The sequence below is a fragment of the Amborella trichopoda genome, chromosome 12, assembly GCF_054954075.1.
Source record: "Amborella trichopoda isolate Santa Cruz 75 chromosome 12, AtrichopodaSantaCruz75HAP2 v2.0, whole genome shotgun sequence".
Lineage (NCBI taxonomy): Eukaryota > Viridiplantae > Streptophyta > Magnoliopsida > Amborellales > Amborellaceae > Amborella > Amborella trichopoda.
Window position 1 is genome coordinate 44,272,673 of NC_142347.1, and position 12,266 is coordinate 44,284,938.

At 34.1% G+C, this 12,266-nt stretch overlaps 1 protein-coding gene across 1 annotated transcript; it reads left to right on the forward strand.

The window, feature by feature from the left end:
* Positions 1 to 595: 595 nt before the first annotated feature.
* Positions 596 to 4,116, forward strand: LOC18435358 (exopolygalacturonase). Its single transcript, XM_006845404.3, has 5 exons — positions 596 to 841; positions 1,876 to 2,190; positions 2,492 to 2,781; positions 2,944 to 3,169; positions 3,661 to 4,116. Exons 1-5 carry the CDS (start codon positions 686 to 688, stop codon positions 3,886 to 3,888), a joined length of 1,215 nt encoding a protein of 404 aa, XP_006845467.2. The 5' UTR covers positions 596 to 685; the 3' UTR covers positions 3,889 to 4,116.
* Positions 4,117 to 12,266: the final 8,150 nt, after the last annotated feature.

Sequence of the window (12,266 nt, forward strand, 5' to 3'; positions counted from 1 at the left end):
AGTTTCAAGATTTTCAAGTTTTCATAGATCTATTTGATCTACATTATTTTTTATGCTTTAGAATTTAATAATTAGAGGTGAAAATATATTTTAAGGCTATCACAAAGATTTCCAATATTGATACCACATTTAAAAATACTATCTGTAGGTGCGCTTTACTTTGATTGTTTAGAGCTTCGGCTTTATACGAACTGCACCCTAAAATAATATTACATTTAGTATATTAATTTCAATTAATTTCAAATAAGATAGTTTGTCCACGATAAAATTATTTGAAATCCAAACAAGCCCTAAATGCATCTAGTTTGATATGGTACCACAACTCACGCTGATAATTCAATGATTTTTAAGTGCATTTTTAATCATCTACTTTGAGAGAGAGAGAGAGAGAGAGAGAGAGAGAGAGGACAGCTAAAAGCTTAAAACAAAAAGGAGTTGAGGAGTTGTAACTCTAAAAATGGCATCCAACAACGTGTAGAGAGAGAGAAGAAACAAAAAGGAGTTGAGGAGTTGTTACTCTTAAAATTGCATCCAGCAACGTGGATGGTTTGGTAGCAGTGGTTCTACTTCTAGCATCAATTTTCTCACTATAAATATGCACCTACGTTTCCACGAGGCACAAACCATCTCTCTCTCTCTCTCTGTCATATATACAGTTCGATAGGTGAAACTTAAGGAAAAAAGCATGGATTACACCAAAAAGAACTCCAAAGAATTTGTTTTGGTGTGTTGTGTTATTTTCCTGGCAATGTCATGTGTTGCTGTGGAGGCTTCCTCACTTGGAGTGTTCAATGTGATGCAATTTGGTGCCATTGCTGATGGCACCAAGGACAACACAGAGGTAAACCTTAAAAGAGCATTACATCAATTAATTAAAGTGAATGTCAATAGTTTGATGTTTATTACATCCCTTTTAATATCAAAATAATCATTATATCTTATGTTATATTAAAAAAATAAGGTGTAAGGGTTACGTAACCTTCATGTTTTACCAATGGGATTGTTTAGAAGGAGATAATTTACCTATGATATAAGGAGATCACAAGTACTTAAAACCATTTGATGTGAAATCTGATTGCTTGGGTGCGGTACAAATATCAAAAAAATTTCTTTTGAGGTTTGAGTTAAGTCACTGGAATAAATGTAGCTATCCAATTTCATATCCAATGGTCAAAATTAATTGTGACTACCTTGTACCAAAAGTAAATGATCTTTATTTTAAACGTTTCCTCTAGAAATAGGTAAAGAGTGGGCCAGGTAACACACCGAGATTGGCTCTTCCAATGGGTTGGGCATGTGATATGTTAGTTGGGCTGAGCACTTGCTAGGCTTGACTCCAGCCCATTCCTATCAATACTAAAGTAGAATGGGGAGGATGGTGGGAAGAAACTTTTGTTTTTTTTTGGGCAAGTCGATGGAGATCATTAGGCCATTCTTGTTTTTTGCAATAGTCGATTTTCGAATCCGTTGGTGAAAATGGAGGTCAAAACTTTTAAGTGGGGCTGAGATGGTGCTACCACCACAACCCCAGCCCTAGCCCCATTCCCATAGTGGTAAGATTCTTGGTCGGTTACTTTTTATTTCTAAGAGCTACCAGTTAAGTGCATCTCAGAACACTTTGTTTATTGAAATTTTTTATTTTTATGTTTTGTTTTTGGGAAAGCTCAGCCTCAGCCTCCTATAATGGTTTTATTAAATACAAAACTTCCATTTATTGAAAAGGGAAAAAAATTCATGCTCTATCGTTTTTAACTTTTATTTATTGCCATTTCTTTTACATAACAACACAGCCCCGAGGCACTTAATGGGCACAAGAATGTTGTGGTTTTTGAAACCTCGAGTTAGTTGGCTTAAGGTGGTATGAAATTTTTGCAGGCTTTCGGGGCGGCCTGGAAGGCGGCATGTGAGTGGAAAGGGCCATCAAGCCTTGTGATCCCGGAGGGAACATTTCTCGTTGGTCCAGTCCTGTTCAAGGGTCCGTGCCCCAATGCCTCTCCTGTGGTGGTGCAAGTGAAGGGCAAAGTGAAGGCCTCCACAGATATGAGCAAATACCCTTCCGATGACTGGATCGTGTTCCAGTATGTAGATGGCCTCCTGCTAACTGGGGGAGGGACGTTCGATGGCCAGGGAGCATCTGCCTGGAGCCTCAACCAGTGTCCTAAGAAGGCCCACTGCAAACTCCTCCCTACGGTGAAAATGATCTCCCTCCTTCAACCTATTGCCATTTATAACAGTGTTCTAGCTATACAACTTCCAGCATTGTTGGATCTAGTCTTTAGTTTAGTTAACGGGAATTTGTTGTTACGACCTTGAAGTTATGGGTTCTATAGCTCACGCACATATAAATGTTGACTAAAATTAGTTATTGTACTGGAGATATTGCTTTTGTGGCAATAAAAGTAAAGGACTAGCATTTGTGTTTTCAATTTTTAAGCCAGGAATTCATTGACAATTATTATTGTTTGTTCATGGTACTTGAAATTTTTTGCAGTCATTGAAATTCAGTTTTATTACAAATGGGGCTATAAGGGGCATAAATTCTGTGGATAGCAAGCTCTTTCACATGCTATTGTTTGGCTGCAAGAACATGGAGGTCCAATCCATCAAGATCTCAGCACCAGCTGACAGCCCCAACACTGACGGCATTCATATTGGATCCTCGTCGAACATCACGATCTCGCGATCTCAAATTGGAACAGGCGATGATTGTATCTCCCTTGGTCCTGGTAGCACCCAAGTAACCGTTGACAATGTGTTTTGTGGACCAGGACATGGAATTAGGTGAACTACTGCTTTTTCTGTGCTTTGTTTACAACATTTTTCTGACAAGGATTACAAGAGGTTTTGGAACGTTGTAAAAAGAAATGAATAGATCTAATGTACCCTTTTAACTTAACCAAAAAACTAGATTGAGGCTCATGGGAACATCGTTATATATTTCAGTGTTGGTAGCTTGGGCAAGCGCCCCAACGAGGGCGATGTGGAAGGGCTTCACGTGAAGAACTGCACCATCTCAGACACCACCAATGGTTTGAGGATCAAGACTTGGGAAGATTCAGATAGCAGTTCTGCTTCCAATTTCACATATGAGGATATAGTGATGAACAATGTGGCCAACCCCATCATAATAGATCAAGAATACTGCCCTTATGCGTCTTGCTCACATAAGGTAAACCACGAAAGAGTACCATTTAAAATACTACCGCATCTTATATTCTCTCCATCTTCTGGAACATTTTTGGATATTCATTATGTTTGGATTCTAATACAGAAGTTTTTTGAGTAAAGACTCATTTTTTCCGTAAATGAGAGGTGCAATGGATATTTTAGAAGAAGATCATGGTACTATTTTAAGAAAGCAATTAGAATCCTATATAGATGATGTCATTTACCCATGTGAATAGTATTACATCTCATGAGGATGATATCGTTCTGCATAATAGTTGACAAATACACTTGTTTCTATGAAATATTTCTAGCTCAGCAGCCTTCATTAATTATCTAAAATACCTCTTAAGAAAAGTTATTGCATCGAGAAGTAAGGGTATCGAGTTTCCAAAAATATTGAGAGAGAGAGAGAGGTTCATTTCATATAATTGTATGTATTGGAGATAAAAACAAGAATTCATTTTGAACAAACCATTTCTTCCTTTGTTGCAGGGTCCCTCACGAGTGAAGATAAACAATATAAGTTTCAAGAACATTAGAGGAACCTCGACTTCAAAAGTTGCAGTGAATCTCTTATGCAGCAGGGCATTCCCATGTGAAAATGTTAAGCTCGATGACATCAAATTGAAGTACAATGACCAAGGGGAAGATTCAACTGCTTCGTGTACCAATGTGAATGGAGTCTCTGCTGGAGTACAAATTCCACCAACTTGCCTCTAGGATCTTCTCTCTCTCCTTCTTGGAGTACAAATACCACCAACTTGCCCCACCATGCCCTTAGGATCCATCCTCTCTCTCAATAAGAACTATCCATTATCTTTATGAACTTGATGTCCCTCCTCATGTGGGGTGTTGGCATGTGCACCATTGTAATGTATATGTTTATGTGGAAGTGAAACATATAATTAATTCATGGTAATCAAATGACATAAGAATGGATTTTACAAATGTTGCGTACCTTGTTCCTCAGGGAGGAACTTAGTTTCTCTGCTATCTTTTTACCAAAATAAGCATTGGCTTCTCTCAATATCTATGAGACTCATAAAAATTTCATTTTTAGGTACTCTTCAACTCAATGAAATTCTCTGGCAATTGGGAACAACAAGAGATTGAGAACAAATGGCTGACTATTAAGTTTATATTCCGTGATGCGATAGTAATGCATCCACCCACTAGTTTTAAAAAACTGCACCTGCCTAAGACACATGTTGATAGGTTTGATTGGTGGAAGCCCCATCTTCCCGAGCTTCTGAAGAGGCAGTTGCTTCTGAAGAGGCAGTTTCCATGGAGTAGCATGGAAGCTGCCGCATCCCCTTTTTATACTATTTTGGAAACGGCAGGAAGATGCCGCCTCCAAAATGCATCTCATTATCAAATACAAGGAGTGCTACAGTCCCAGGAGAGATGCTCGTCAAAAGTTGCGAGTTCATGTTGCCAAACGCATCGGTTAAGTAATCGTATTTCCTGTATCGATGAGTATTCCCCCCATTATGGGAATTTCCAATCCTTTATTTGGCATTTGTACTAAACTGTAAGAAACTAATCCTTTTAGTTTTACCAAACCATTACTTGCATGACCTGATTCCCCCATAAATTCTCACCTGGCCATGGGTCGTGAAAAAAAGTTTGTTTTTTGTTTAATTAAATTAATCTTAAAATAGCAACCGGCGGGCAAGCTTTCTATATTTTTCCTAATGTATAAAACTTATATACTTCCCCCTATCCAACCGTCCATTCTGAAGGAACAGCTAATGGCCCCAACCACAATGTCACGCCTCTACCCTATTTTACTTTTAGTTTTTTTCTACAAATCATTTTGCACGAAATTTTGGGTGTCCTCTCCTCTTTTAAACTCACACCTCTAAAAAAAATATAAAATCAATAATCTAGATAAAATAAAATAACCAAAATGTCCTTAAAAGTTTTAGGGGTATTTTGATCATTTTATTTTATAGATTTTTTTTTAGGTGCACCCCATTGAGATGATGGTACGTATAAAATTTCATATTCATATAATTTGTAGAAAAAAATTAAAATAAAATGCTCTGAAGCATCAGATCTAAATCAAACAATTAGTGGTTCACTTGATCAAAATTGGACGTCTGGATGGGCGGGAAGTATACTCCATACAGTACGGGAAGTATAGACACCTTTCCCTTGCAAATAATGGAGTTTAGCCACTATCACATAGTTCACTAAATGAACTATAGAGAATGCCACATAAAACCAAAACGACAATTTAATGCTATAGGCAATGAGATCACTTGCACTTGGAATGCCTAACTGCACTCTTTAATTAATACCTAGTCATAATATATCCGAAAAATTTGATTGTACAAATTGCACGTCAAATTAACTACTCAGTTAGGTCACAATAGTACGCATATTAATACGACTTACAGTTTTAAAAGCAAAATTTATCTAAATAAACATGACTTTTCAACAATTTCATAATTTACCCTTTTTCGACGATTCTAACTCATTGCTATGTATTTTTTATTGGCATTTTGAAATTAAAAAAAAAAATATGTTAAAATGTTAATAGTTGATCATTTATGTGAGTTTTGATAAAATTTCCTTTAAAAAACAACAAAATGCTCTCCAAGCTATGTAACCTTTGGCTTCAGTTATATCGAGTACTCGAAAAGAGTAGGGAAAATACGAATTAAATGATGAAAATCTTACAAAATTATCAAGGGGGTCAAATCATACCTTTTGACAATTAGGTATTACTCTTTAACTTTCATTTCACTCATATGCCTCCTAAAAAATATAGTAAAAAATGATCAAATTACCGTTATTCGACATTGGAACCTAGTATAAGCATAACCATTTTAAATCACTGAAACATAGCATTTTAATATGTCTGCTCAAGAAAATGTACTAATCAAATGACGTGCATTTTTCTTAAAACAAAGAAGATGCCAAGATCAAAATTGCTTCACATCTATTTCGTTCTTTTATTCTCCAAAATGAAACACCTGCCTAGAGACTTGTACCTTTAATTGCACTCCAAGTTGCCCTATTTAAATAAGGGTGTGGTTTGTATATAGCCTAGGCTCTAAACAATCAAATTAGAGCGTATTTAAAAATATGTTTTATTTTTTATTTATATAATCTAAAGCTTCAAAAATAGTGTAGATCAACATATCTATGAAAACTTAAAAATCTTTAAAATTGACGGTCCAAAAGTGCATTACAAAATACACTATTTTCAAAACTTCAAATCCAATGTATTCTCATGTTCATGTATCATGATGTCGAGATGATCAATTTGAGGATATTTGGGCATCAAAACAAAATTTTCTAGGGATAGTTTTAAGGTAGGCTCTAATTTGATTGTTTAGAGCCTCAGCTCTATATAAACGTTTCCCTTTAAATACATGTTGATGGTTTCATAAGTAGGGCTTTATCATGAACATAGTCATCAAAAAATTTGTTAGTAGACCTTGTTTTTTTCAAAAAAAGTGTTGTATGCTCCGGGATGCATATGTACATTTGTCCCTGAGCCATAAAACAACCATTTTATAGATGGATGCATACGTGTGGTCCCTCTAGGAAAAGTTAAAACCAGTGTTTTAAAAAACGCCGAGTCCAACCGGACTCGTCCGGTTCGACTCGGAAATAGTGAAAATGGGACCGGATCGCCTAAAAAATCGGAAATCGTCCGGTTCTAGAGAGAACCGGACGATTCTGTACAGTGAATTGCCGATTCACTGTACGGAATCGGCGAGTCCGAACAGTGAATCGGCGAGTCCGTAAGGAATTTTTTTTTTTTTTTTGTTGTTGTTGTTGTTGTTGTAATCCATGATAGATTTTTTTGTAATACTTGATCGGTTTTTTTGTAATCCATGATCGAATTGTTTTTGTTTTTTTGTAATCTATGATCGAATTTTTTGGTTTTTTGTAACCCATTATAGAATTTTTTGTAATCCATGATCGAAATGTTTGTTTTCTTTTCTTGTAATCCATGATCGATTTTTTTGTTTTTTTGTTTTTTTTTTGTAACCCATGATAGAATTTTTTGTAATCCATGATCGAATGTTTTGTAATACATGATCGAAATGTTTGTTTTTTTTTTGTAATCCATGATCGAAATGTTTGTTTTTTTTTTTATAATCCATGATTGAATTTTTTGTTTTTTGCTTTTTTTGTAACCCATGATAGAGTTTTTTGTAATCCATGATTGATTTTTTTGTAATCCATGATCGAACTGTTTTTTTCTTTTTTTGTAATCCACGATTGAATTTTTTGTTTTTTTTTGTTTGTTTTTTTTTGTAATCCATGATCGAATTTTATGTAATCCATGATCGAATTTTATGTAATCCATGATTGAATTTTTTGAAAATTTGTGATTTTTTTTTTTAATCCATGATCGAATTTTTTTTTTGTAATCCATGATAGAATTTTTTGAAAATTTGTGAATTTTTTTTTAATCCACGATCGATTTTTTTGAAAATTTGTTATTTTTTTTTTTAATCCATATTATTCAAAGAGAAAATGAGAGAGATGATGATTTTGAGGCCACCCTATCCCAGCTATATTATTCACATATCGAGTCCCAACAGCAACAGTATAGGGATGAGCACGAAATACTGTAAATTAAATGCTGAATGGCGGTTCATGCAGGGAAAGAATATATCAATATTCGCATATTCATTCAAAAACATGAAAAATCTTAATGGAGTACCCTCATTTTTTATTGAATTCCTAAAAAACAATATTTATAATGCATTTTAATAATTTTTTCGAATTTTTTTTAAGCTTTATTCTGACCGATTCACCCGATTCCCGATTCGGATCGCTGATTTGCTGATCCGGATCGGTTTTTTAGAAACCCGATCCGGGTCACCGATCCGTTTTTTAAACCATTGGTTAAAACCAATGATTTACATGTTTCCTTCACGAGATTATCATTTTAAAATTTATTTATTTTTACATATTCATGATATCCACAATTGATATTATGTATACCATAAAATTTAAGTCCTAACAAAAATAGATTTTTAAGAGGGGAGTCGTAGAACTCAAAGAAACCTTGTCCTCTCTTTTCTATGAGAGAGAGAGAGAGGTTCTTGGAACATTTTTTGGGTTGGTGGAGTACCACTCTTTCTTCTCTTGAACGTTGTGTTCCACTCAACCCGCAGCTCCAAATTTCAGATGCATAATCAATTGCATAATACTCGATTTGTATACGTAATAATTATTCACACCTACTGGCTTAAATTTACAAGTAGAGAGGATTAGAGAGAGCGAGAGAGGAGGAAAGAGAAGAGGAATTTCTTTTATGGTGAACTTGTTATCATTGAGAATTTCTTTTTTGGGGAATTTGTAATTTTTGAGAATTTTTCTTTTGGTGAACTTGTAATCGCTAATGCTTGGAAAAAAAGAGATGAACCCGCCAAAAATGCTAGATACTGAAAGGGAATGTCGTTGGACGGTAAATAGCAAAAAACCAGGGCTCTTCCGGAACAATTGGGAATAGTTTTTGTTTCTCGATATATCTCCAAGGCCATGAAACTTTAACTTATAGAAAGATGGAAGGAGACTGTTTTCCAATGTTCGACTTTCTTTCCTGACATCTCTGATAAGTGGGTCTTAATACAGGGAAAAAAGAGATTCTCTCTCTAAAAAATATTTTAAAGATAATATTAATTAATATATAATATATTTAAAAAAATATTAATTAGATAAAAAAAAAGTGGTACATGTGAGGCCCTGTGGCCATACACACATACCAAAAGCTGAGATGAAAATTATGGAAAGTCGGATTTAGAGCGTACTTTTTCCAATTTTTAATAAAAAGCATATGGGAAATCTTATATATTCAACCGTGTTATAGAAAATATTTATTTTTATTTTTTTGTAAGATCAATCCTTTTTTTTTGGTCACTTTCATTTTTCTCGAAATACCCCTAGGTTCGACACTTACTTCAGGAATGAATTTTGCGTTTGAAGTGCCAAAACCACTTTTTAAAACAAAACATTGGTTTAACAATTGAAATAAAGTATGGTTAGTGGAAATGGACGTGCGCGTCTATTTGTGACATCGATGGGAATGCCAAAGAATGTGAACTAAAAAGAATTGACATCTCGACATGATATGTCCGTACAATTTGTAAGTATCAATATGTATATGTACGGGGAAATTTATGTATAATTCATATGATAAGAAAAATTAAATTAATAGTACAAAAAATTTTATGTTGCGGATTAGAATTTTATTTATCAAAAATTTCTGATCGCACCAATCGCACATCAATAGAAAATAAAAGTAATTTTTTAATGCTAAACAACTCTTATCAATGCTAAAATCCTTTTTATTTTTAAAATAAATATTATTCATTGAAGACATTGTTTCTAAATAAAGAGGTACCAAATTCCAAGATTGAAATGTGTCCCAACCACCCGTTTAGATACTTCGTATATGTGTAGTATGCATTTATGTAAGTATTGACCGCGTGTTATTGTCCACCAAGGTCGACACCTAGTCAGACCCTATGACAAGTGTGCACATATATCAATGTTATTGCTAGCTCATATATACACTTGCTCGCTCAGGTAAAAGAGCGGCTTAGGACGATTTGATTTGAAATTTTCAAATATACCTAAACTTCATGTGATAATTATTTTAAATAAAAGAATAAGGAATTTGAATTCTTGAAGACTTAGATTTGATCATCAAAAAATTGGATCTCTGGACAATCTTAGGAAATTATTATTTTAGGTGCATACAAAAAGAAATAAAGAGGAAGAAAAACTGAGGTTGGTCACCAAGTTGAGTTAATTGAAGCCGAAGGCTAAAAAATGGTAAGGGGAAAACCCAAAAGGACATGATTTGAAGTTGTGAGAAAACATGTAGAGACTTATGGTCTCATTAAAGGTATGATCCTTAATAGAACAGAAGGGCGGATCAAGATTCATGTAGCCAATCCCAATTAGTTGAAAAAAATGTTCTGGCGATGATAATGATGATGATGATAAATTTGTCGATGTGCTTAGTATACAGTGAAGTTCATCTTAGTCGGGGGAAAATATTATCTTAGTGTGTTTTTTTTCTTATGCCATCATAATTGTACCTATACACCTTGGCAAAATAGTTGCTTCTTTCCTCTTTAGCATAAGAATTGTCTCTCTCCTGTTTGGTGATGGGATTGTCCACAAAAAGACCATTTATATTTTGTAGATGGAGATTATAATCATTTTTGTCTTTTAAATTTTAAAATGGATGATTGTAAGAGTTTCATTGAATAGACACAAAGTTCTTAATAAAAAAAAAAGTTAAAAAATAATAATAATTTTGGACTTCGTGACTCACCCTAATCCATCCAATTTGACATCTAACGAGTGGGAATGATTGTAACCTCCATATACAAAATATAAATGGCCTCATTGTAGACAACCCCTTTGGTGAAATCTGTCTCTCTGTTTTTTCGAAAAATTGTTGTAACTCCATTGTTCCATTGTACAAAGGGCTATGTTTGGATATACTCATTATCATTAATAATTTACTATTTCAATAAATTAACGCTAATAATACAGTATCAATTGTTTGGCATTATCTTTATCTTAGATAAACTCATAGGTAAATTTATGTTTTAGTTTATTTAAAGTAATTTATTGAAAATCTGAGCTCTCTGATTTATTGAAATTATTAGAAGTTGCTTATATCATTTATAATGTTGTTTATGAGGTTGTTTGGGATATAGATAAAGATAAAGAGTATTCGGTTAAATCGAGGTGGTCTATGCCTCCAACTACAGTTATTTGGAAATGGCTGCTCCCTCTTAAAATTCAAGGTTTCCTATAGCTGGCTGTACAAAACAAAGTGTTGACGATAGATAATTTGATCAAAAGATGAAGGATTTTGCCAAATGTATGTCTTTTGTGTAAAGAGGATGGGGAAACTGGTAACCATCTATTTCTACATTGCCCTTTTACTTTTCGCATTTGGAGCTGGTTTTTGTTCAGCTTAGGACTGCGATTGTAATGCCCTCATAAGTTCATTGAGTTTTCTCAAATTTGACACTTGCCTTTTTTCCACGAATAGGCTTGATTCTTGGCAGATCTCGAGAGGTGTGTTTTTATGGGAGGTGTGGAAAGAGAGAAATAGAAGAGTGTTTGACGGGAGTAGCATGCCTTTTGAGATAAAAGATTTTGCATGCAATTTGACTATATCTGTCGCTTATGAAAGTTGTGGAACATATCTCGAAAGTGGATTTTATGAGGAATCTGCCAATTCTTTTCCATATGGGTTCCATATGGGAGTACATTAGAGAACCCTTGTCTTGCAGGCTTTGGAAGAGTGGTTAGAAATTGGAGTGGAGATGTTATTTTTATGTATGCAGGACCTCTCGGGGTAAGGATGGCAAATTATGCCAAAATATATAGATTGTTACATGGATTGTGATTTTTGGTGGCAAGGAATCTTGGTTCTTACTGTATATTGAAGGTGACTCATTGAATGTTATTAATTGGTGTAATGAGATGCAAAAGGCACCTTGGGAGCTGAGATCTATCTTATTACAGATTTTGGATATTTCAATGCCTTTTACCTTTACTTTCATGCATGTTTATTGGGAAGCCAATGTGTTGGCTGATTACTTTGCCAAAGGGGGTTCCTTCTTATCTGAGATTGTTATCTCTGACTCTGTAATCTCAATTTGACTTAATAATATTTTAGAATTCCTTTCAAAAAAGAAAGATAGGAGTGTCAGAAATGTAAATTTAATAAAAAAAAAAAACATCTGGACATGACATGTCCGTATAATATATAGTCGTCAATATACATGCACATATCTATTATATACATATATTGACATTTCTGTGTAGTTCACATCTTGATGCAGATTAAAATCTGGTGGCTACAAATTTTAATTTTATTTTTATTAATTTTATTTTTAGAGATTGGATAGGTTTTTTTTATTTTTATTTATTAGGATCAATTTTTAGAAATAAAGTTATATTTTAGGAAAGTGTCCTTGTTTTCTAGGTGGCGATTTATGCAGAGAAGTCTTTTTTTTAAGCCTTGTTTAAAAATAAAATGATAAGTACATATTTTTTTGGAAGTATTAATTGGTTCTTGGTAGGTTCCTTGT

Coding starts and splice junctions, on each gene's coding strand:
- LOC18435358 (XM_006845404.3), top strand. CDS start 686: ATGGATTACACCAAAAAGAACTCCAAAGAATTTGTTTTGGTGTGTTGT. Junction 2,191..2,491: donor ACTGCAAACTCCTCCCTACG/GTGAAAATGATC, acceptor AATTTTTTGCAG/TCATTGAAATTCAGTTTTAT. Junction 3,170..3,660: donor ATGCGTCTTGCTCACATAAG/GTAAACCACGAA, acceptor CCTTTGTTGCAG/GGTCCCTCACGAGTGAAGAT.